The sequence below is a fragment of the Pogona vitticeps genome, chromosome 6, assembly GCF_051106095.1.
Source record: "Pogona vitticeps strain Pit_001003342236 chromosome 6, PviZW2.1, whole genome shotgun sequence".
NCBI classification, from domain to species: Eukaryota; Metazoa; Chordata; class Lepidosauria; order Squamata; family Agamidae; genus Pogona; species Pogona vitticeps.
This window is the reverse complement of record NC_135788.1, coordinates 89,810,274-89,835,865: the sequence shown is the minus strand read 5'-3', so window position 1 is coordinate 89,835,865 and position 25,592 is coordinate 89,810,274. Positions and strand designations below refer to the sequence as shown.

At 43.4% G+C, this 25,592-nt stretch overlaps 1 protein-coding gene across 8 annotated transcripts in view; it reads left to right on the top strand.

Annotated features, from left to right (window-relative positions):
* The window catches only part of KANSL1 (KAT8 regulatory NSL complex subunit 1), a 185,067-nt gene that overhangs the window by 94,692 nt on the left and 64,783 nt on the right, over positions 1–25,592 (top strand). The window contains exon 1 of one of the 8 annotated variants that reach the window (XM_073004193.2): positions 20,543–22,036. The exons of the other annotated variants lie outside the window; for them this stretch is intronic. Within the exon in view, the coding sequence (XP_072860294.2) occupies positions 21,933–22,036 (104 nt within the window). The 5' untranslated portion in view covers positions 20,543–21,932. Of the gene's footprint in view, positions 1–20,542; positions 22,037–25,592 lie in introns of those variants that run through there. 8 annotated transcript variants of the gene reach the window in all.

Sequence of the window (25,592 nt, the reverse complement as noted above, 5' to 3'; positions counted from 1 at the left end):
CCATCTTTTAAAAATATCTTTGGAATGAAGGGTCTTCTAGATATAGTGGTGCCCCGCTTGACGACGATAATGCGTTCCAGGAAAATCGCTGTACAGTGCAATTGTCATCAAGTGGAAAAAAAACCCAATTGAAATGCATTGAAAACTGGTCAGTGCGTTCCAATGAGGGAAATACCTGCTCCTCCAGCGAAGATCCTCCATAGGGGAAGCCATTTTGCATCGCTGTCTTCCAGAAATAGGTGAGCCATTTTGAAAACCTGACGGGGAGCCATTTTGAAAACCCGACGATCAGCTATTTTTAATCGTCGTGAAGCAAAAAATCGGTTCCCGAAGCAGGGAACTGATTGTCGTAAAACGGAAAAAAAAATTGGAATCATTGTTTTGCAATTGCTATAGCGAGCACAAAAAACCTCATCGTCAAGCGATTTCATCATCTAACAGGGTAATCGTCAAGCAGGGTGCCACTGTACAAGTAAAATCTTCACATATCTCTTTAGTATAGAGTTTGGCTGTTGGTTTGTTGATAGAGATGCAGCATGCTACGGAAATGGAGAGTACAGAAATAGCCACAGTGCTGTGATGGTTTGGCCCTCACATTTAGTAGTTAATAAGATGTCTAACCAGGAGTAAACTAGACACAGTGCTCCTTTGTTGAATGTCTTGTTTGGGGTAGGTAGCCTGATGAGGTTTCCACCAAGCCAAAATGGTGTTCAGAAAGTACTCTGACGTGTTGAGTTTGACTTCTAAACCTGAAGCAATTGTAGCTGCACCTGCTTATATGGGGTTATTTAGATTAGGCATCCTTCAGTCTCGAGAGACTATGACAACGTGCTCTGAATAGAGGACTTGGAACAGGGTCTAGTGGGGTTATAATCTAATGACATTTAGAAAACCACAAATTTGTCATCTTCCGTATATGTTGCCACACATTAATAATACTCTCATTTCTCAAAGTTCTGGTAGTTATATGCCTGGCATAGCATCACTTGGTGTAACAAAAGGAGAGATGTCAACAGGCTCAGAAAAAGCAACAAAGTACCAAAGCCTACCAAAGTACCAACCCCCCCCCCCAAAAAAAACTTTAGAGAACTGCTGATAGAGAGCAAAGGGAGAATGGAATGGCATGGTTGGTATCCTGAGAAGAAGATAATTCCATACTGTAACATTTTGTTGGTGTGTCACTTCTTATGCTGTTGTAATTTTTCCATCTGTTCTCTCTGCCCCCCCCCCCCCCCCCGTTTGCATCTTCTCACAGAGCCACTGTGCGTAGTGGTTATTTTGGTCTTAAGATAATATGGTTCTGTGTTTCTCATTACTGTGCTTTCTGCTTTATGCCCTTTACATATCTTACTCAGCACTTTGGTAACTTACTGCTGGCTTTGGCATTTTGTTGTTGCTCATTTAGATAATGCATGCTTAGGAAATTCAATTTCTAATAAGCTGGAGTGGGGGCAAGTATGGCTCGCCTCCACTCCCACCAAGCTACAATGTTGCCTTGTCAGTATGGCCCTGGACTTGATGCTGATCCTCCTCAATCCAAGTCAGTCCATTATAACAGGGGTCCCCAACCTTTTTCACCCCGCACACCGCCAGGGGAAGGCGGGGCACCCCTGCGTTTCTGCGCATGCACGAACAAGCACACTCGCAAAAACGCAAACAGCGGCATGGCACTTGTGCATGGGCGCACGTGCGCATGCGCAAACAGTGGTGCAGTGCTCGCATGGGAGTGCTGGAGCGTGCATGCATGCACAAATCATTTGTGCAGGGTGAGTGTGTGTGATGGGGCTGTCTCCATGGCTCGGTCTGGCTCAGGCCACGAACCAGCACTGGGCCGTGGACCAGGGGTTGGGGACCTCTGCATTATAAAGTAATTCTCATCTATAATTTTATAATAAATGAATATGCCAAACTGGTTTACATCACTGAAATACTGGAGGATAGGTTTAGGAGGCATGGATCACTCTCAGTTTCATCCAGCTGAGATCTTGCTTTTATGCCCAAGGGCAGGTTGTTTGGCATGTGCAGGGAAGGGATAAGGTGGAGCTGCTCTAGTCTGTGAAGATTCCATTTCCTCTTGCAGACAACCTGTCCAGATAGAATCCAGCTTTGAGTTTTTTTCTGGGAGTTTTTTTTCCCTAGAAGTGTGATTGGCTCTAGGATATATTGACTGAATTGGTTGTGATGTCATGGCAGAGAAGTCCCTCTTTGCGACCTAAACATTGGAGAAATTGTAACCCAGTTGCTAATGCATCCTTATTTCAAACGCACTGTTCTTCTTCATGGTCTCTGTGAATGTGACCTATAGGGTTTAATCTGTGCTTGCGCAGAGGTTTCCGGATTAGAGCTTTATTATGCGTTCACCAGGACCGCTCCCCCAGTACACATGGTTCGCCCATCCTGCCGATTGCCTCAGTTCTTTTTTGCTGCTTACAAGGTTTCATCTCTCGTCATGCTTTCCGTTCGCCACTGATTTTGATTTATTCCTATAATAAAAAAAACAGAGGGAAAATTGCAAGAGAATTTTTGAGCTATAGAGTTTGCATCCTCACCACCACCAATAACTGTTCTGACATCACCATCGGAGATTCTAGAACAAGAGATTTAATCCCTTCTTCTGAAGGACAACATATCGCCTGTCAACCTGCCGCAAGACAATCTCGGATTCTTCTCCCGTTACTTCACCATTCAGAACCACAATGGCGGTTTACGTCCCACTCTCGACCTCCTAGATCTGAACTGCTACATTGTTCAAAAACATTTTCGTATGGTGACATTACAATGGATCCTACCCATTCTTCAGGAAAATGACTGGTTTGCTGTCATCTACTTAAGCGATGCCTATTTTCACATTACCATCCGCCAAGACCACAGCAAATTCCTCTGATTCTCCGTAGGAACCACCGCCTATGAATTCAAGGCTCTTCCATTCGCCACTCCATGGGTATTTACCAAATGCATGGCTCCCGTAGTAGCTCATCTACGCACTCAGGGAATCTCCATCTTCCCTTACATAGACGACTGGTTGCTAGTCTCCCCCTCACACTCTCACCCTTTCTCTCCTTGCAGATCTGGGCCTCAAAGTCAACAAAGAAAAATCTATACTAATTCCTGCACAGTCACCTACGTAGGTGCAGTCCTCGACTCTCAAAAAGCAAGAGTTTTCCTTCCTTAAGAAAGAGCAACAAAACTTCATTCTCTTATCTCACTTTTTCTGCCTTATGGGATGGTCACCACACATCAGACTCAATGTCTTCTTGGCCTCTACTTCGTCCGTCATTCAGCATGCCAGACTGAAAATGCACTCCCTACTGGCGTGGTATCTGTCCCTCTTCGATCCAATGTCAGACCCACCTTCCAAACTCCTGCAGGTTACACCTGAACTCTCAGCCCAACTTCTCTGGTGGGATACTCCAGCCAACCTATTCATCGGAAGGCCCTTAGCACCTCTTCAACTGACAATCCAAGTCACTACTGATGCCAGCCCCATTGGATGGGGGTGCACATTGCAATGGCTTACGCATCCACACTACCTGGTCTCGAACCGAATGAGTCCTTCATATCAACAACCTCAAACTACTAGCCATTTTCAAAGCTTTCCACGCTTTTGAGCCTATCATCACCGGCACAGCGGTGCAGGTGACCATAGACAATACCACAGCACTTCTCTACATAAACAAGCAGGGAGGTACTCTCTTCTGTTGCTGCTCCTTATCATTCAACTCTGGGAGTGGTGCCTCGAATGTCACATTTTTCTTATAGCAGTGCACATCGCCACTCAAGACAATCACATAGCAGATTCTCTAAGCAGGAGTCGGACCCAAATGCACGAGTGGACTCTCAACCAGGCTGCATTTCTCCGCCTTTCGAAACTCTGGGCATGGCCTCATATAGACGTATTTGCCACAACCCAAAACTCAAAATGTGCTCTGTATTGCTCTGGAGCAGGCATAGGTCCAGGCTTTCTCGGAGATGCACTCATGATCATTTGGACCGCAAATCTAATCTATCTTTTCCCACCTATTCCTTTCCTCCTCAGGACAATAGTCAAACTCCGTCAAAGCCACTCCAACGCTATTCTCATTGCCCCATGGTGGCCTAGGAAGCCGTGGTTCACCATGCTGCAGTCCCTCTCCACAGACCACGTTTGTCTGCCCCTCATTCCTCACCTTCTCACTCAGCATCAGGGCAGAACGTACTACCCTGACCTTCACGCTCTCCACCTCACAGCGTCGAGGATTCACCCTCAGTAACCACCATTTTAGCTAACGCCCGAAAGCCTGCTACAACACAACTTTATTCTTATTAATGGGCCACTTTCCAGAAATTTGCAATTCAATTCAACCTCCCAACCAATCCAGCAACTCTTCACACAGTCCTTGCGTTCCTTTCTTATCTTTTTAAAAAGCAGCTTTCCCTGTCCACCCTCAAGGTTTACATTTCCACAGTCGCACATCAGCCTCGAGACTCAGATGTGGCCCTGCTTTTTTGTCACCCTACATTGAAACAGTTCCTCAAGGGTGTCTCTAGTATGCAACCTCCTGCATAATGACTGAGGTTTCTGGAGGTTGATGTTCAAAACATCTGGAGACACAAGTTCCTTTACTCTGTCCTACATGGCTTGAGAAGTGAGTACTTGCATGACTACCCAATCTAGTAAGACCCTGCGCAGTATCCAGGTCATCTTTAGAAGGTCTCTGGCTACCCCTTCTTGTCTTGTTGGTGGCAGTTTGAGAGAACTTTTTGGTTATAGCACCTAGCTTTCGGAATGCTGTTTCCAAGGAAACCTATTTGGCATTTCCTCATTTTTGTTGCTATTTGTGTGGCAGGCGGTGTTCCCTTCCCCCCCCCCCACCCCAGTGACTCAGCATTTCTCTGGCAGGAGGCAGTTCTGTGTATTGAGCTCAAGAGCAAGTGCTGCTTCTCTTGTGTTCTGCAGTCTTGCAGCTGTCTAGGATATGAGCTAAATGGTACAAGTGTGAGTTTCAAAATGTTATGAATGGTTGGCAATGGATATATTAGACTATTTTGTGTTATTTTTTAAAGAGTGTTAGTCTGTTGTACTTCTGCCCTGTTCTTTATCCCCACCCCCACTAGACATCTGCGTACCGTACTTATTCTCTTTCCCTCTCACCTCTAAAAATCTCAATAGAAATTCTGACAAATGGTGAGCAGTTCTAATGACGACTACTAGGCATTTATCTACTGCCAGCAGTGTGTTTGTACACTGCAGTGACTTGATTCCTTTCCAGATTTATAGTACAAGGCATCACATAGCTGTACTACCCAGTGTGAAAGTGCTTGATTGCATAACTGATGCAATATGTGGTATTATGAGAGATTGAATTCTTGTGTGTGAATGTGCATGTTGCATTTGTGTGTGGGAGCGAAGGGGCTTAGGAGAAGACAGCAAGAGATCAAACATCTAACTTATGTTTGCAGAGTAAAACTTAGGGTAGATTGATACAAAACAGCTGTTACTGAAATATTTAGAATTTAAATGCTGTACATCAAAGGTGTTGGCAATTTGTGCTTCTTCAGATGCTCTTGGACCTGCTCCCATCAGCCTCAGACAAATACAGTAGGGCTACAACAGTGCTCTGCTGTCTGCTTCCTGTGTTGCAGTTTTGTGTCCAAGTTACCTAGGAGTAGTTGTTTCTGTGTCAAGCAGCAGTCACAGGTCTTAAGGCACAAGAGAATTTTAGTCATGTGGCAGTGGGATATGTGCAGGTCAGGATTTTAAGTAATGAGCCTGATATTGTGAATGGGACTTTAAAAGAGAAAAGACAGAACAGAAGAAAATGATACTAAAACAACTTCAGTCTGTGGCTGAAATCCAGTAGTAAGTTGCAATGAATGGGCCTACTTTAGTTGTGGCTTACTGCTGTATTCCAGCCAATTTCTTTGAAAAGCATTTCCAAAGTGTCATTTAAGGGGCAAATAAAATAACTTTAACCCTCACACATATTTATGTGGCTGTGCCTGCTTCATTCAGCATGCAGAGTAATGGGAGGAAATGGTGATGGCTAGAATATTTTGAGTTTCTTTCTGCCACTATAGTTGTGCTTTGTATGAGAATTGGTACGAGAAAATGTGCTCATTTCAAACCTGGATGCATTTTGGGGTTTGGCCCATCTGACTGTTTTAATAAATTGCTGCTGGTTTTGAAGAATGTTGAACACATTGAACAGATGAGTCCTTCAAAGCCTTTTTTGTCCAAGAAGGGTGGGGAAAGTAGTTCAGCTGTACAAATTGTTCAATTGAGGTTCTTCGCAAGCAGAAATGTTATGATCGGCACATGAGATCATTTCTAGATACTGTTTTTCCTCTTGCTGGGTTGAAGGTTGTTGAGAAAAGATTTTATTGAATGGAATCTTTTAATTCATGGCAAACAGTCAAAATTGAAAGTTTTAGCACACCGTATAAGAGTGAGCAGGCTCTGACATGGTGATTTAATGGACACCTTTTAAAAAATATTTTTAAACCCAGAAGGAGATCTTTTTTAAAAAATGTTTTTTTGAATATATTGGAGGCACAAATGTTGAGCAGAAAACACTGGTTCTTATTGAACCATTTTATTCTCAAATACAAAAGTGTGACCCTCAAATGTTGCAGAACTGCAGCTCCACCAGCCCCAGTAGACAGACATGTTCAGTGGTCACGACTTAGGGGAGCTGGCATCTGGATGGTTACAGGCAACAATCCCTGTAATTTTCCGCTCCCGTGGTTGGGGCTCTGTCCTGCCCGTGTGTGATTCTGCCCCTTCCCCTGTGTGGGGTTCCCTCACAACCGGAACCAAGGGGACTGAAAACTATCACTGTGGATGGGCAGAGGAGGAGCCCTCTGCGCAGGGGAGCAGAGTCAGGCATGCGCCTTAGAGGGAATTTTGGTTACAGGACCTTCCATCCCTAGGTTGCAGAAAGGAGAAGGTGTTTTTTGATCCATAGGTGGGCAGTCTGGTGCTTTTCAGGTGTTTTGGACTAAAATTGTTAAAACAAAAAGCAAAACAAAAACACAACAGCATAGTGCTTGGCGATTATGGGTCAGAGGTGATAGCTAGATATCCCCTTGTCTTCCATGATGGCTAACCCATATTCAGCCCTCTGTTTCCTAATAGAGAGAGATGAAGTGGCCACCTAAGAACCTACGCTTCTCGCCATGAAGGAAGAATTCACAAGTAACCCAAATTATTCAGTCTTCTACCATCACTGCTGAATGTCACAGGGAGGATGACTTCCTAGAAGCTCATGACCTCCAGTAATGTAAAGTTATGCTGCGTAAACCTGATAATGTCATCAGCTATGGCTGTATTTTTTTAAAAAATGTTTCCTATTAGCCCCCCTAGGACCCCTTTGGTCCTGGGGAAGATTTTGGGGATGGGGCTGGGAATTTTTTGGACATTTAAGGCTCACTCCTTCCATCACCTCACTGTCCCAAAGGCTTTCTCAGGACCAAAGGAATCCTAGGATGTTGGGGATGGGGGTTAGGAAACTTTATCAACAAAATACAGGAACTGATTATGATGTTCTCAGTCTTAACACAGCATAACTTCACATTACTATATTTTAACGAGTCATTGTTTTTCAAAGTCTGAGTTAGCAATTGCCTAAGTTAGACCAGATTTTTAATTGGATTTAGAACTGCTGAATAATTCAGTGGTTTCAGTATCTGGCTGCAGAGCCAGAGGTTGGGAGTTCAGTTCCCCACTGTGCCTCCTTGATGGGAGCTGGACCTGATCCATAGGATCCTTTTTGGCTCTGCAGTTATAAGATTATTATTATAATACTTAGAGATTGCCAGAGTTACTTTTTGGACAAATCCCAGAGACCTGTAGCCACCCTGCCACTGACCTTTCTGCCTAAGGAATTGTGGGACTTGAAGTCTAAAAAGATAACTTTTCTGTGTGCTCTTTTCTTAAGTTGCATTGTGCTTATTATGAAACTGAAAGGATAGAAGACAACAGAACAACATGTTAGGAGTTGCCAGTATTTCTGAAATGTAGGGAAGAATGTTCTTAACCTTCTCCAAACTGGTTTTGTTTGCTGTATCATTGAAGTTAGATGCTCTAGTGCCCTGATCAGGTCAGAGTATTATGGTGCTGCCTCCCTCCCAGCACACTTTACTCTGATCTCTTGTCTGCCCCGTGGGCTTCAGCTGTTCAAAAACATATGGTCAGAAGGTGGTGCCTATCTGTGCTATGTCTTTTAAGATAGCTGTATGTGCTTTATATTCCTTGCCCTTTTGACAGTGCACTTTACAACTGGAATTCAGTGGCTTCCATCCTCTTGATAATAAGAAACACGCTTCTTGAGCAGGAATCTAGCAGCTAGCATGATCAACATTCAATTCATAGTGTGGTACCAGGATTGTTTTAATATATGTATAGTCCCGCAACTCCATTTCTTTCTTCTGTAGGCTTTTGGGGAAAAAGTCTTGGATCAGTTCCCCTTCTCAGGACATAAGTAAGTCATGTTTATTCAATTAAGACACAGCCCTTGACATTCTTGGGACTCCCATCTTAAAAGAATTCAAGCCTGTCCAGATAGTATTGCAGTGATATTGCAACATATGCAAGGAAGAGAACGTATCTTAAAAATCCCCACCCAACCATATACACAGTATGTCCTTGGACATGGACACAGTTTCCAAACATGTTTAGTTTTATATTTAATTTTAACAATCAGGAGTCTGCATCATTTGAAGGTTAAATAGATGCTGTCAGCCAAAAGTGTGAGATCACTCCTTGCTCCTGCTTAATGTTTGCTCTCTGGCTGTTTGGTCATGCAAAGGGGAATACTGCATGCATTTCTGTTTACACAAGGCTGCTTCTTGGTAATGTGTACAGAGGCATGTTTCTAAAAACAGACTTGATATCCTCTGCTGCACCTCTCTGTGACGCATGTCTCTCTGTCTACTGAGGCGAGGAAAATAAAAACTTCCAGGTTCTGAGATGAGATTAGAGATGGAAGTATTTTCCAGTGGATAGGATAAGAGGGACTGCTTTTCAATGTCCTCTTTTCTCATGAACCCTGTCCATTGTCCTTACATCCTTATCCGTGTATTGAGAATTTTACTTATAGCTTGGACAGTAGAATTATTCCAGATAGTTTGATTGGAGAGGGAGGGGGAGAGGGGGGGGACATGCCCCATATGAAGACTACTTTGCAGCTGAGAGAGCCTTAGTTTAAACCAGGGGTTTTATACTCAGTTTACCTGGGGGCTGCTAGAGACAGAGTCTGGGTGAGGCTGGGCCGCATCAGATTTTCCGCCAAGCGGAGCAAGAGCCCGAAGAAGCCGCCCAGGAGTTTCCTTAGCTGACAGACAGGTGGGCTGGCTGGCAGGCTGCAGTTCTGGATGGAGGGTGCAAGAGGTGCTGTCTTGGGAGAGAGATGGCGAGCGAGGCAAGGCTTTTTTTTTACTCTTGACAGCAGAGGATGTGTGGGTGCTTTGGGGGGCAGGCAAGGCGAGGGCCACAAACTGTCATCTGGGGGGCCGCAAATGGCCCCCGGGCCGCATGTTTGAGACCCCTGGTTTAAACCTTTCCCTACCAGTGCTTCTCTAGGTCTTTTAGCCCAGAGCACCCATTGTCTCTTACTGTTGAACATTGCTGACGTGGCAGATGGGAATCGTAGACCAAAATATTTGAGATATCTGGCTGGTAGCTTATGGCAAAGTTTGAACATATGCGTGTTCAACCGTTGCCATTTGCTTCTCATCCCTAGATTGTAATGATGTCACAAAATCCCAGTTGTTTTATTTGATATTTTAGTTTGCCCTATAACAGGTTTTTGATAAACACGTTTCAAAGGAGATGCCTTGTATTCCGCCTAGAGTGGTCGTAATGACTAGATAGGCAGAGTATAAATAGAATAAATAAATAAATAAATAATTCATGTTGTAGATTTTGGGAATAGAGAAGATTAAATGAAAGCATCCCCCTTTCTCTACTTTAGAGGATGGGAAATGATGTGGATAGTATCTTTCTCAGACTTTCTGGTATGGCTTTGTTATCTCTGCAGTAATAGCTGGAGGAACATGTTTTGATAATGTAGTTTCTTGTTGTATAAGGCATTTTCTGTTGGTGTGAGCTTCATTGGAGTTCAGACAAGCAGGAAAGGCATCTCCAGCCTAACTGAGATGTTTTCTCCATTTACCAACATTTTGCTGTATCAACATTTTGCTGTATCGCCGGGTAGGTGGGGCTCGTCAGCCATGGAAGGCAGCCCATCTAGGAGAAGGAAAACTCCGATTTCAAACCTCCACTGCCTTGTGGCTATATCCATTCATGGAAAAGGCTTCAGGAGTTAACCTCGAGGCAAAATCCGGAGCTGGAGTCCCGAAGGCAGCATGTGTCGTTCTGCCAACTCCTGCGACATTGTTGGAACCAGTTGTATTGGCTCTTGCCTTTCCATTGGATCATTTCAGCAATGTGGAGAGGGGGGATCTGCTGCTTGGGTAACAGCCTATCCTCCATATTACCTTACCCGGGCTTCATGCTCTGGAGAGGACACTCCTCGATTCAGAGCATGTTACCATAGTCTCTTGAGACTGAAGGATGCCTATGTATATGTATGCTGTATCTAATTATTCCATATCCCTGCTTCAGTGTATAACGAGTGCCTGATACTTTTTAAATACTGCATATCCATTCAAGTGCAGGTAAACAGCCCAACGCTTGGCAAAAACAACATTCCTTCTTCATCTTTAATTTTTAGGAATTAATCATAATGCTTTGCTGGCCATTTCTTTCAAGAAAAGGCATACTTCCCATTGCTACAGGATGCCTATCTGGGCCTTTGCTACGAAGTGCCATTGTAATATCTCGAAAGCTTAATTTTAGCCATGGGTTTACTAATGCTGTATCCCAAAATCTGATTTTTAATTTGTTTGGTTTAATTTTTTAATTATTGAGACACAGGTGAAATTGTTGGGACTAAGACTTGGTGTAAGTGAAATAGCAGTAATGGGGCTATGTCTAAGTTTATATGAAATTCTTTTCCATTGCTAGTTATAGCCATTCCACCATAGCATCATGTGTCTAGTGAAACAGGGACATGGCTTGCAGACACATTTAGGCTTGGCATGTCTATATCTTGTGGTTAGATCTTTTGAGATCTTAGAAATAGAGATTTCTTTCCCCTGCCCTTTTTAAAAAGCAGTCTTCATGTTTATCATGCACATGCAATATCGAGCTTGAGTGCTGCACATGCACCTATTTATTCAGCAAATAATTTTGTCCTATTCTTCCTAAGGATAGTAGTTCAGGGAATTACCAAGTAGTGTGTCTATACTTCTAGAAGGAGAGGTTTGTTTAATGATTATATCCTTCCAGAAGATGCTCCAGGTAGTCCAGGTAATTTAGGTAAAGGTTCCCCTTGACATTTAGTCCAGTCATGTCCTACTCTAGGGGGGCAGTGGTCATCATAATTCAGAGCAATCAAATGTCATTTTTAATAGCAAAATGTAATAATAGCAGCCAAAAATACATTTCCTATACTTCTGTAAGACATCCAGTTTTGAATGAATTATTATATAGACCACTTAGGAGAGGACATTATACAGGATGTAGACAGTTCAGTTGGCAAAAAAACAAACAAACAAAAAACCCTCATGCATCCCCAACCACCTAGCCTTAGATGGAAAGACCGTCTCAGGTACCTTGTTAGATGAATTATCTGGGCAGGTTCATATATACCATAAGTCAGAGACACCCTTGTATAGGTGCCACCTAAGTTTTGATGTGTGACTCTTGAGCCTGGAAGTATCATCCTGACTGATCCCCAGTCCAGTTCCAGAATCTGTCTGTGTTTTGACAAGGAGCAACTTCCTGGATAGATTTCAATCTACAGTGGTGCCTCGCACAACGAGTGCCTCACACAACGATGAATTCACACAACGATGCCTTTTTCTGTTAAATTTGCTGCCTCACACAGCGATGTTTCCTATGGGGGATTTTCACACAACGATCTCCCTTTTCGCTCCTGTAAAAGTGTCTTACAATGTTTGGACGCTGTTTTAAATGATTGCAATGGTTAGTCCACCTCCTGAAACCTATGCAAACTGATTTTGGTGTTGTTCTGACACTTCCTTAATTTATGATGATTTTTTGGTTTTTCTCCATAGGAAACCATTAGACAGACCGTCCAATGGTTTCCTATGGAGAAAAAACAAAAAATCATCATAAATTAAGGAAGTGTCAGAACAACACCAAAATCAGTTTGCATAGGTTTCAGGAGGTGGACTAACCATTGCAATCATTTAAAACAGCGTCCAAACATTGTAAGACACTTTTACAGGAGCGAAAAAGGACTTCGCAAAGGCATTGAAATGTATTGAGTCGGCTTCAATACATTCCAATATAGGAAACATTGTTTCACTCAACGATGTTTCCTATGGGGATTTTCACTGAACGATGGCAATCCGTTCCAATTGGAACGGATTAACCGGTTTTCAATGCATTCCTATGTGAAATGGTGTTTCACAGAACGATGTTTCACACAACGTTGATTTTTTTGGAACCAATTAACATCGTTGTGTGAGGCACCACTGTATTAGTCATCTTCCACCATGTTACTGTGAAGTCCAGTTCAGGGCATCAGCTACTTGCCCAGTAATAGATGAAAAATAGTTTTTAAGTATCATTTGCATGTTATTAATAAATCCTAGATCTGTGGATGATCTTGACCAATGGTTCCTTGTAGATGTTGCATAACACGGTGATAAGACTGAAATGTAAGGAACACCATATTCTAGAAGTGAAGGGGTCTTGAAAAAGACCCTTAAGGCACGGCCACAGACATCATAGAACAGTATCTCCCAAGCCCATCCCCACTTTGTAGTTGAGAAGATTAATATGATTTATGCTATTAAATGCCACTGAGCAGTAGGCCATATAGAAACAACAGAAGGGGCCATTCTCTCTAGCTTCCAGTATAAATAAACCTCATCATTATTCACCCTGGTGTCCTCCATAGTTTTAGGAGAACATCACCCACGGGAGAACGCCCATATTGAGCGTACTGGGTTGGGGCAGAAACTGGACACCAGTAGTTATCAACTCTTGGTCCTCCAGATGTTTTAGACTCTAATTCACAGCACCTGTTTTTAAAGATACAGATGTGGTTAGTCTGTTTTAGCGTGCATCACAAAACAAACCAGAAGAGTTTGAGGTATCTTTAAGACTAAAAAATTGAAATAAAATCTGTCATCCTTAAAGGTGCTACTGTATTTTTGTTCATGTTCTGAACTTTTTATTTCTTACATAATATGCTCTAGGATTTTTGCGCTGTTGGAGGGAGTGTCTGGGAGCTGAAGTCTAAAACATCTGGAAGATCACAGATTGAAAACTCAGACAATGTCTAGACAATCAGTTTTGTGTAAGAGCTCCTGTAGCTGAGATACCACAGTACAATTAAGTACTGTACATAAAATGACACCTTGCGTACCAACTGGAATTTATGTAGTATTTTGAGTTCTGGAGAGGACTTCCTCAATAAACATTTCATAACAGCTATCCCAAGATTGAATAACATTACTCCTTATTCCAAAGGTGCACTTGATCAAACCTCTCCTGCTGACCTCGATCAGTCAAGAAGGACAGGGGTCAAATATACTTGTAGTTGGTGCCTCTCCATCAGAAATCATTTTCCCTGCATCTTTAAGCTATACAGATTGAAGTGCTCATTACAGCAGGAAAAGCAGGCACCAAAGGTATGTCGTTAAGCTTTATTGTAATAATGAAATCCATACTGGAATGGATTTATCTGTGATATGATTAGTACAGTTGTCACAATAGACAGTTGAGGCCTCTTTCTAAATTTCTGCCAGTCTCTGATCTAATACACCTTAGGTTGTTCAGAGCAGTTCTTCTCAGAAACTCTATGTAAAGTTAATGGTGGCTGAAAAATAAAATTTCTCTGCCATTGTCACCGCTTCATAGGTTTTAATTCAGGTCCTGACCTTTGTCTAGTTGGATTCATCTTACATTGTTGCCCACTGTTATGATGGCCATCATCCAGCTGATTATTCCTATGAGTGTCCTGAAAAACCAGATGGCACACTGGACTGTATCAAGAGGAAAAAGAATACACTTCAGAGCAACCTGAGTTATTTTCATGTCTTAGAGATCTAGCAAAGCTTCCACAGAATCATGGATTGAGAAAACAACCCTCCCACCCAAAATAATCAGGAAACCATTTGTATCATCCTTGCTCGGAGGTTAGACCTTTCTAATAGGCTGCACCCTTTTACAGAGATCAATATGCTTTACAAATGTGCCTTGATGTAATTTGGGCTAGCCCATGGTTGTTGTGGTGACCATAAATTTCCAGCAAGATGTTCTATACATTATAGAGCAGGGTGAATTTGATTTAAATCAAATTGATTTGAGTTCTTTATGGTCTCTGGGAATGCACACTATAGGATTTATTCTGCGCTTGTGCAGAGGTTTCTGGAATGTTCTAGAGCTTTAGCACACATTCACCAGGACTACCCCCCTAGTACATGTGGTCCACCTGTCCTGGTGATTGCCTAAGTTCTTTTTTTTGCTGCCGTTGAGGTCCCCTCTCGAAAAGCAGCACTCCATTCACTTTCTTTTCTCTCTCTTCATGAGTTTTACATACACAGGAAAGAAGAGTAAGAAACTTTCAACAATTAATCCTCTCTCTTGTCCACTGACTTCCCCCACTTCCCCTTCCAGCCATTTTATGGCCTCGACAGGGCCTTTCAAATGGTGCAACCCCTGTCCCAATAAGAGTCCCCTCTCTGACGGACACAATTCGTGCCTCTTTTGCCTTGGGGAATCCCACCAGCCTTTCTCTTGTCAGGCCTGCCAGAATCTCACAAAGCAGGTACTTAAACTTCAGCATCAGCGTCTGTAGTCTTTCCTCTCGGAGTGCTCCCTCCAACCTCAATCATCCTCGATGGATGTCACACCGATCCCCCCCATCCCACAGCCTAGCCTGTCAACTGAGATGCCCTCTGCCTCCCCCACTTTGAGACCAGTACCAGACAAATCCAAGTTGACCCCCAGACCTAAGTCTTTGGGATTGACATAAAAGTCAGGACTGACTCCGAAACTGCCTTTGACGTCCAATCACTCTTAAGTCAGCTAAAAGGAAGAAAAAGTCATTTCAAGACTCCCCTACCATCAAATCCAAGCATACCTCGACCTGCACTCGATAAGGCTGCTGCTCCGCCTTCCATACTAGATCAAACAACAGTCTTCCTTGACTCCCCTTCCAGAGATAATGAATCCAATCTGCCATCATCTGGCCACCCGCCATCTCCCGTCTTCAGTCAGTTGCCTGAATGGGGAAATACCTTGACTGAGCTTACGGCAATCACCCAATCTGCATACTCGAGCCCCGAGTCTATGACCTGCTCTACCTCTGCTCTAGATTCAGATTCAGCATCTATTTTAGCTGATCCACCACCTAGCAAGCGACCTTGGAAGACCCACTATACACTGGAGACTTGCCGACCCGATGCCGAGCCTTTACAAGTTTCCCGCACATTAGGGTTAATGGCATCACATGACACTCAAGCTGGATACCCCTGCCATAAGCGAGTTACTCTGTAGAAGCCTCCATCTTATTATGAGCCTCAACCTAAGAGATACCGGGACCAACCTTACAGACACTGGCAACCTGATCCTGAGTTCTATGCGGAGCCCAAATACCATTGGTATGTCTACTACTACCCCTCAGATACATCAGGATTGCCGTCCCCTCTTCAGTATCATGCAAGGCATGAGCCCTTTTACAAAATATCTTCTGATGACAGTTTACCCCCTCACCCACCAATACTGAAACCAACTAAGTATTACCGTAAGCAACCTCTCCATACAGAGCCACACGCTTTACAACTGGCCACGGTACCAAAGAAGCATCCTCGCACCTCCGTACCAATGCAGTCTCATGCTGCTGAACCAGCCACAGTCAAGTCCGCTCATCCTCACTTCTGGTCACTACTACTTATACAAGGCTTCGGTACCTCGATGTCCAACAACTCGCACCAAATGAGTCGGATAAGGTCTGTAGAGACATCAACCAGGATCAGATTGCTCCACTCCATATAGGGTGCATCCCCTTCCTTCTCAAACCCATCAAACAATCATGATCTAAACCTTCTTTGGTGCCACAAATTTCAAGATGAATGGAAAATCTTTATAAAACACATGTCGACAACACCACTTTTTTTGTCTAAATATCCACCTCCCAACTTGGTGATAGCAGACACCATGCCAAATAGAGCCCGCAACCATTCTAATGTCACTTGCAATAATGATCAGGGCAGAAAATTAGACATAATTGGTTGTACAGTCTAGTCTTCAGCGTCTTTTACTTTGCATGCAGCCAACTACCTTGCAGCCATGGGAGCCTGTCATCGTCACCTCTGGAGCAAGGCTCTACCCACTCTTCAATCTGCACCTGATGAATAAAAAGCTCTAGGCCTTGCTTTCCATCAGGAAGTCATGGCCCTCGCCCACCAAGAGTGAATTACAGCTCGCCATGTGATTGAAGCTGCCTCTTAAACACATGGCTACAGCAATTGCACTTCGCAGACACGCGTGGCTTAGATCTGCCCATATATCAAAAGATTGGTGCTTGCAAATCGAGGATTTACAATTTGACAGAGTGGACCTCTTTGATGATAAGACCGCCGAGATTTTAGACAGCCTGTAAAAGTTGAGAAAAACAGCATGTTCTTATAATACACAGTCTTATTTTTGCCCTCAAAGATACCAGTGGCGCCGTACTTGCCTTACCAACAATACTGTCCACCAGCCGATAGAGGTACCAACTGTCATCTTCCTCGTCCTTTCCACCTTGACAAAACTTACAGCAACAGTGCCCCCAACAATCCTTCAGGTGCCCTGACAGGAAAACCAAACAGAACCTTTGACTCTTCCATCAGCCAGATCTGCCCACATCTCATTCTGCAGTCTATAAACCCCATCTGCCTTGCAGCCCATCTTCCAGTCTGGACCTCGATCACCACCAACTCTTGGGTATTCTCTATCGTCACCGTACGCTATGCAGTCAAGTTTCTTTTCATGTCGTCTCCAGGACCAATAAAAATAACAACTCCATCACCAATGTTAGAAGAAGAAATTGGATTCCTGCTATGAAAATATGCCATTGCTCCTGACACTCCACCTGGTGACAGTCTGGGATTTTATTCCTGTCCCCAAGAGAGATGGCGGACTTCGGCCCATTCTCGACCTACGTGACCTCAACTCCTACATCATCCCAAAGCGCTTCCACATGGTCACATTGGAACAGTCATAGGCTTAAGCAATGGCTACTTCCAAATAACGATTCGACCAGATCATCGCAAATTCCTCAGATTCTTCCTCAGAGACTCCGTATACAAATTCAAGGCCCATCCATTTGGCCTCTCCACTGCTCCCTGTGTCTTCACAAAGTGCATAGCCCTGTAGCTGCACATCTCTTTGTTTTGGGAGTCACCGTCTTCCCATACATAGACCATTGGTTGCTAGTCACACAACACCCCCCCTTTGTTCCAAGGCTGTACACAATGTAGATCTCACTCTGTCCCTCTTAACGGATCTGGGACTCAGAGTCAGCATGGTCAGGTCTATCCCACAATCCTCTCAAATGGTGACTTAATCTAGGAGCCATCCTAGATTCACGGCAGGCTCGTACCTTCCACAAGAGCAAGCAGCAAAGCTACACACACTTCTGTGTAACTTCCAACCTCATACTACTATCACGGCCCATCAAACCCAGCACCTTCTAGGACTGATGGCCTCCACAACCTCTGTCATACAAGATGCCTGACTACAGTCACTCCAATCTTGGTACCTAACTCTTTTCAACCCCTTGTCCAATCTACCCACCAAACTTCTCAAAATCACACCGGAGCTCACCGCCCAACTTACTTGGTGGGATATGCCGACCAGCCTCTTTGTCTGCAGGCCTTTAAATCCCTCCAGTTTACAGTTCAAGTCACAACAGATGCCAGCCCCACTGGGTGGGGTGCACATTGCAGCAGTCTTTGGATACATGCCCCCATGGTCACATGCAGAACAACTTCACTTCAGCCATCTCGAACTGCTCACCATCATCAAGGCCTTTCATGCTTTCAACCCCATGATTACTGGAAGTGGTGTACAAGTCACCACAGACAACATCACGGCATTGTTGTACATCAAGAAACAAGGAGGCACTCTTTCTCCCTGCATTATCTCACCGCTCAGCTATGGGAATAGTGCTATGAACACCACATCTACTCAGTAGCAGTCCATATTTCTACTCAAGACAACAACCTAGCAGATACACTAATCAAATTTCGTACTCAAACACGCAAGTGGACTCTCAACGATTCAGTGTTTTCCCACCTATGCAGACTTTGGGGTCACCCTCACATAGATATCTTTGCCACTTTGCACAATGCCAAATGTGCTCACTATTGTTCCAGAGCAGGACCTGGTACTCCAGCCTTGTCTACCTCTTTCCTCCAATATCTCTCCTCTTGCAAACCACTGTCAAGCTTGGACAAGATCCTCATAGCTCCATGGTGGTCCAGACAACCGTGCTTCACCACCCTCTGACTGATGTCCACTGACTTCCTCCATCTTCCTTTCCTCCCTTAACTTTATCACACAACATCACGGGAAGACCTTCCACCCCGATCTTCACACGCTTCACCTAACAGCATGGAGAATCCACCCTCTGTAGCTCATATCCTTGCTCACGATTGGAAACCCTCCACTAACCGTCTTTATGCCTACAAGTGGACCACTTTCTCAAAATTTGCACTACAACATAATCTACCTACCGTGCCAACAACTCTTGATGCGCTATTAGCATTTTTGCTCTATCTCTTCCATCACATACTTTATTTGTCCACCCTCAAGGTTTATATATCTGCCATTACAGTGGTGCCCCGCATGATGATGATAATTCGTTCCAGGAAAATCGCTGTACAGTGAAATCGTTGTCATGCGAAAAAAATCCCCATTGGAATGCATTGAAAACTGGTTAATGCGCTCCGGTGGGGAAATGCCTCGTCGTCCAGCGAAGATCGCCCATAGAGACCCGCCGATCAGCTGTTTTAAATCACTGTCTTGCATAGCTTCTGTCCAGAAAACACCCATTTTGCGAAGGGAAGCCAGCCATTTTGCGGAACAGGAAAAATCATCGTTTTGCGAACGGTTCACGATGCAAGGACCTAATCATCGTGAAGTGGATTTCCCCCATAGGAACCATCGTTTTGCGATTGCTATAGCGATCACAAAAAAGTCATACTGCAGTTTCGTCGTACTGCGGGGTCATATTGTGGGGCACCACTGTATCTCACACCAACCTAGAGAGACAGATGCTGCCACATTATTCCGTCATCCCACTCTCAAGCAATTCTTCAAGGGTCTCGCCAACATCTGACTGTAAATGCCCGCCGTTACCTCCACAGTGGTTGCTGCATACTCTTTTACAATGCCTCACTCTACCTCCCTTTGAGCCATTGGTGACAACGTCTGAGAAGCTACTCTCCTTCAAAACCATGTTCCTTGTTGCCATTACCTCAGTGTGCTAGGCTAGCGAGCTTGCCACACTTAGTTGACCCATCTTTCCTCCAACTTCTTTCCATTATTGTCTACTGACCTAGAACATTCCTTAGATTCCCTTGATGTTCATCAGACCTTGGTGTTCTATGTCTCCAGGACCTCTTCCTTCTGCAAATCTAAAAGGCTTTTTGTCACTCGCCATCGGCCTAACAGACGGTCTCATATTTCACTGGTTCTTAACCTTGGGTTACTCAGGAGTTTTGGACTGCAACTCCCCGAAGCCTTCACCACCAGCTGTCCTGACTGGGGTTTCTGGGAGTTGCAGTTCAAATGCATCCGAGTAACAAAGGTTAAGAACCACTGTCATATTTCTTCTCAAACAGTTCCCGCTGATTGTGACAACTATATGGCTCGCTTATAATCTCACTCACAAGCCTCTACTGTCCCGTCTCACCGTACATTCCACCAGTGCTGCTGCTGCTGCTACCACAGCCTCCTTGAACGGTATTGGCATCCCAGACATCTCCAAAGCTGCCATATGGTGTACTCCGTCTACTTTTGCTACTCACTACCATCTTGATGTTGGAGCCAGGGTGGATGCAGCCTTTGGCAGAGCCATGTTGTCATCAATACTTCAGCGATGTCCCTCCTCCGGTAAGCCAGCTTGCTAATCACCCTACAGTGCGCATTCACAGACACCATGAAGAAGAAAGAGAGGTTACTTACCTGTAACTCTGGTTCTTCGAGTAGTTATCTGTGAATTCACACTTCCCGCCCATCCTCCCCTCTGTCTGTCACATCTGTCTCTTTTATGTATAGTGGCAGACTGTTCTTAGGAACTGAGGGAATCGCCAGAACAGGTGGACCATGTGTACTAGGGGGGTGGTCCTGGGGAACGTGTGCTAAAGCTCTAGAATATTCCGGAAACCTCTGCGCAAATGCAGAATAAACCCTATAGTGTGAATTCACAGATGACCACTTGAAGAACCAGAGTTACAGGTAAGTAACCTTTCTTTTTTTGATTATTTAAATTTTAAAAAATCCATTTTCTACTTAAATAATTATTTAAATCAATATGTTTTTAAAAAACATTGGATTTTTATGCACCTTGGTGAAGTTTACGTGTTGAAGTCTTCTGTTACCACTGTTTGGCGCGTCAGTACCATACCATCTAACTGAGGAAAGGAAATTGTTAGGCAACTGGACAGATTCCATGACAAAAGAATTATATTGCAGCCATCTTTTCTTTAAGAACAAATGCTGAAAACAGAAAAATTGCTGAATGTTACGTAGGGATGGGGTGATGGAGTTACAATGATGAGTCACAATGAAACACAGATGTGCTCAATACCATGGCACTAATCGTGGAATGCTAAGTTGAAGTGGGTGCGGATATAGCATCAGTTAGTAAGAGGAGGCTGTTGAGGGTGCCTCTATCTCCCTGGCTGAGCACAATGCTATATGCAGATGGCTATGTACTGTGAAGATACAAGAGGGAGGGACTGTTTATGACCAGCAGTCATCATACAGTAGACTCCAAAGCAAGTTCTGTTAAATTTTCTTTCAGAGTCATTCTGCTTCCTCATTGTTGTTCTAGCTGTTAATGTAGCGTTCCAGTTGCTCCTCTGGTTTGCAGCAGATAAAGATGAACAGACAAATCCAGAAAGAGTTGACCAGGGCAGTTGATTCATTTATTCTTGATTTCAGAAACTGGAAAGTGCATTTGCACAACTCCCAGCTGCTTTATGTAAACTGGAAAATCCTTTAGAGAGTTTTCAGAAGGATGGTAGAATTCATCAGATTGCTGGCAGGCTATTGTCGTTCAGTGTGCCTGTATGTGTAGGATTCAATAGTGTTAAATCAACTCTTGCACCTGATTTATTTCTGTTCAGCGGGCATACCACTGTTATTTACCTAAGCAATCCATCCTGTTTGTTGCATGTTGCTTAGCTGTCCCATAAGCCTTTGTAAATCTCAGACATAAAGTTAAACCTAGCATGCTTGATTCATTTTTGACCCATTCCCAGTGTCTTTTGGTAAGGCGGTTTGAATTAATTGATTAACAGCAGGACTAGTGTGGCACATTGCTGTATTGACTCTAGTAGGCCTCCAACCAACTGGAGAGTTAGAAGACCGTGACTGCACATAAAACACCATAGAATTGTGTTTTTTTATGTTTTCTGTAGGTATCTGGTTGATCAGTGAGGAAAAGCCAATGCTAGACTAGATAAGAATGCACACAAACACAAGAACACGTTACAGTATTTTAAAAGCCCAGTGAAACAGTTAGAGAATATATCCATAGATATCTGAAATACAGTATTGTTTTTAATATTTGGATTTTATTTTTATTTTCAATTTTTTGTTTTGCCATGTAGTTGCAGCTAACAGAACAAATTTGATAATGGTTGAGGGTTGTTTTGAAGCCATCTATTGTGCAAGAGTGGAAGGGAGACTGCTAAGCCTTCATATGGTTTGGCCTCTAACTCATCAGTTCACCCTAACAAGGTAAGCAAATTGGGGGAGTTATAATCTTGAAACATCTGAAAGGACAAGGTTTCTCGATCCTGATGTCGCATATTACTGTATATCCGACATAGATGGGGAAAGAGACTTTCCTTTTTGTTCCTAATGGATACTTCATGAGACTGATTAAGACGCTTCCCTGCAGTTCAGTGCCATCTTCATAACTTAAAATATTTTTATTTGATTGAGAAGCACCACTGGTAGTACTGTACAGTGATTTTGCTGATTAGTAGACAGTTGAACATGTTTATCTGGCCTTGTAATAGTGACTGTGGTTAAAAATGAACACTCTGGAAGCTGAAGTGTTGGATAAAGCTGATTTGATTGATAATTTGTTATTCAGTTCTGGAACTTAATATTTTAAGACATCTAGAGAATATGCTGTAACTAGCATCATAATCTGTTTAGAAATTGTTCTCTAAAGATTTTTAGGCACTTTTAAATCAAGATTGAGGAAGGAGTATATTTATCTGTTTATGCATGATTCTGTAGATCCTTACCATTCAGTGTGATCTTGGTGGCTGTTGCTTCTTTTTTCTTCTCTCTTCTGTGTATGCTGTAGTAAAGTCTTTTACAATTCCACATATATATATATTAAAAACTTTAATGTTCAGAAGCACAAGATTCTAAGTGTTCCAGAGAATAGAGGAAGAAAAGAGGACCCATCCATTGCCTACTGCCCTAACTCTTAAATTAAAAAGGACGTTCGCCCATTTAGGTTTGCCTGGCTGCTGCAATATTTATAAACACTTGCCGGCTAAGCTCATACATTCCAGTTTCCTTTTCCTCCTGCTGCATCTGTTGCTGTTCCTCCTCCACAGCCTGCTTATTCTTTTTCCTTTGCCCTATTCTCAGTAAATAAATAAAGGGCTGAGACCTTTCCAGGATACATGTGTCCCCCTCCACCACTAGCTATTCTCTCCTCCCTCCTTCCATCACATTGTGAGGTAACATTGGTCCATGGAGGGAAACTTGAATCACTGCTCTCTCTGGTGCGCATGTGTAATACTGTGACTCCCCTGTTACATCAGGTGCCATCTGCTTAGATTACCAGGAGGTTGTCCTTGTCATTCAAACAGTCTGAGATGCTGGCTTAGCATGTATGCAAATGTGGTAGTGATGAGAGTGTAGGGGATGAAAGAGAGATACTGAGTGTCCCTGCCATTGGTCTGTGCCTTTCTGGCCCCCAGTACTTTGCATTCTAAGCTGCTTTAAGCAGCGCTGACTGCATTTGCTCGCTTGGTAAGTGTGTAATTTAGAGGAGAAGACCTGCCCATGGGAACAGATTCCTGCAGATCCGCAGATTTTTATTTAGCATGCTTTATTCGTATAAAGCCTGATCCATGCTCTGTTCTGCAAGCTTACTGTTTGAGGCTGAATATGGAGACAATAACATTCCAATTTGGAATGCAGTCTGTTCTAGAAGTATAACATGGGATTCGGCCTTTTGATTTTATCAGGCTGCCTGATAGCTTTGCAGGCCCCGGATGTATCTTGCTGCTGTTTCACTTCTGGTTGTTTTGTCTGTTCTTGGGAAAGCAAGGAAAAGTTTGCAGCATATACTCGCATATAGAAACTTAAAACTCCAGAGGTGCTGACAGTGACTAAGCTATGCAAATACTAATTTTGTGACTTTCTGAAAATTCTGATGTTGTTACTCTTTTATGTTAGGCTAAAGTAGGGGTGGGCAATTAATTTCTATAGGGGGCCACATGAAAAATCTGAACTGTGTTCGGGGGCCGAACCAACTTTACTTAAAAATAAAAGATAAGCAATTGATCAACTTTAGACAAAAAGCTATAAATGGTTTTGATGTTCAGCTTGTTCAGTGAGAGAAATCCAGTCTTTCTTGGGCTTGAACAAGTACTTCAACACCGGACTGGAGCGATGACCAGCGGGCCGGACAGGAGCGGCTCACGGGCTGTATGTGGCCCTCGGGCCTCACTTTGCCCAGGTCTGGGCTAAAGCTTCAGGGCCAGATGTTTCTTCATCGTGGGCTCTTTCTGTACCTGCACAGAATTCCTTGGAACCATCTGTAACTGACCTGGAGCATTGGGTGGAAGCCTTCCCCAGTTAGTTCAATATGCATGACTAACCCTGACAGTCCTGATTCTCTCTTTCCTTTCATCCATTGAATGAAGCAGTTAACTCATCCTTCTCCATTTTTGCTGAGTGTCTTTGTAAATGTTTATAATCAGTAATCTGTGACTGTTTCTCTCTCTTTCTCAAAAAGTTAGTTACAAACTTTCCATTGCCCTCTGGGTTTTTTTTCTCAGCCAACGACCCATCATTGGGCTCAGTCCTCTCCTGCTTATGGTATCTCAGCCTCTCTTTAAAAATTGCTTTGTGTATGCAGCCAAGATCACATTCACATATACCTTCTGTGAACAATACCTTCTGTGCCAGGGTGAGGAACAGAATACTCCATTTTGTTGGCATTGCCTAGTCTTTATACCTCAGGATTGGAAACCTTGAGAAACCAGGCATAGGTCCTTCTTGGGGCAGAAAGCCGTCTTTGCCTCTGACTTGCTTGTCCATCATCAACATTTGAAATTGGTACCCATTGGCAAGAGGTCCCCTCTATCTTTACTAATAGTCATGATTTCTGCTTCCCGTGCAACTTTGATAGTGGCCATGGTACCACCTCTGGAGTTGGCCGTGTCAATACTGATTGATCTGGCATTGTTAGCAGTTCATCCTAAACCTAATACTTCTACTTTCCCCTTCTCTATCTTTCCTTTTTTCCTCCATTGCTGCTTCTATTGTCAAGGACAGCACACTTTCCACCATCTTTCCTTCACAGGTGAGCGAGCAGACTATGCACTTTCAGTGTATCCTCCATACCTTGCTTTTCCTAACAAAAAGGTCATGCTAAAGATTGGATATTCTTTCTTCCAGTTGCTAGCATCTGACTTTCACTTGGCCCAGAGTATTTCCCTAATTACTTATTGTAGCAATCCCACAATGCTCATTTAAAAAGCACTGCACACTCTGAATATCTGCTGGGCTTTTTTTAAATGTTGTCAAGACTGCGGAATTTAGATTGTTGAAGAGACTGTTAATGTGCTATGCTTCTTATAAAATAGGTCTATCTGTCTCACCTCAGCAATTCTTGAAGAGGTTACTTTGTATCATTTCCTTATGCCATAGCCCCTCAGTATGACCCACAGCTAGCTCCATGGCACTTCTGCATGGGATCCCACTGCTAGATATTTGGAAAGTAGCCACATGGAGTCAACTCAGCACCTTTATCTACCACTACTGCCTGAACATGAGATCTTGTCTAGACACACATTTTGGAACACACGTTGTCTTCCCTTTTTTGGTCACTCACCTCTGAATGGTAAAATTTACAGTCATCTATTAATGTGCACTCACAAAGTCCATGGTGAGGAACAGCAGATTGCTTACCCTTTAATGGTTCTTTGAGTGGTTGTTTGTAAACTGTCACAACTCACTAACCCTTTCTCTCAAATGTCTGTGTTTTCCTACAGTGGACTTGGAACTGAAAGCATTGGGACAGACAGAGTTAGTCATT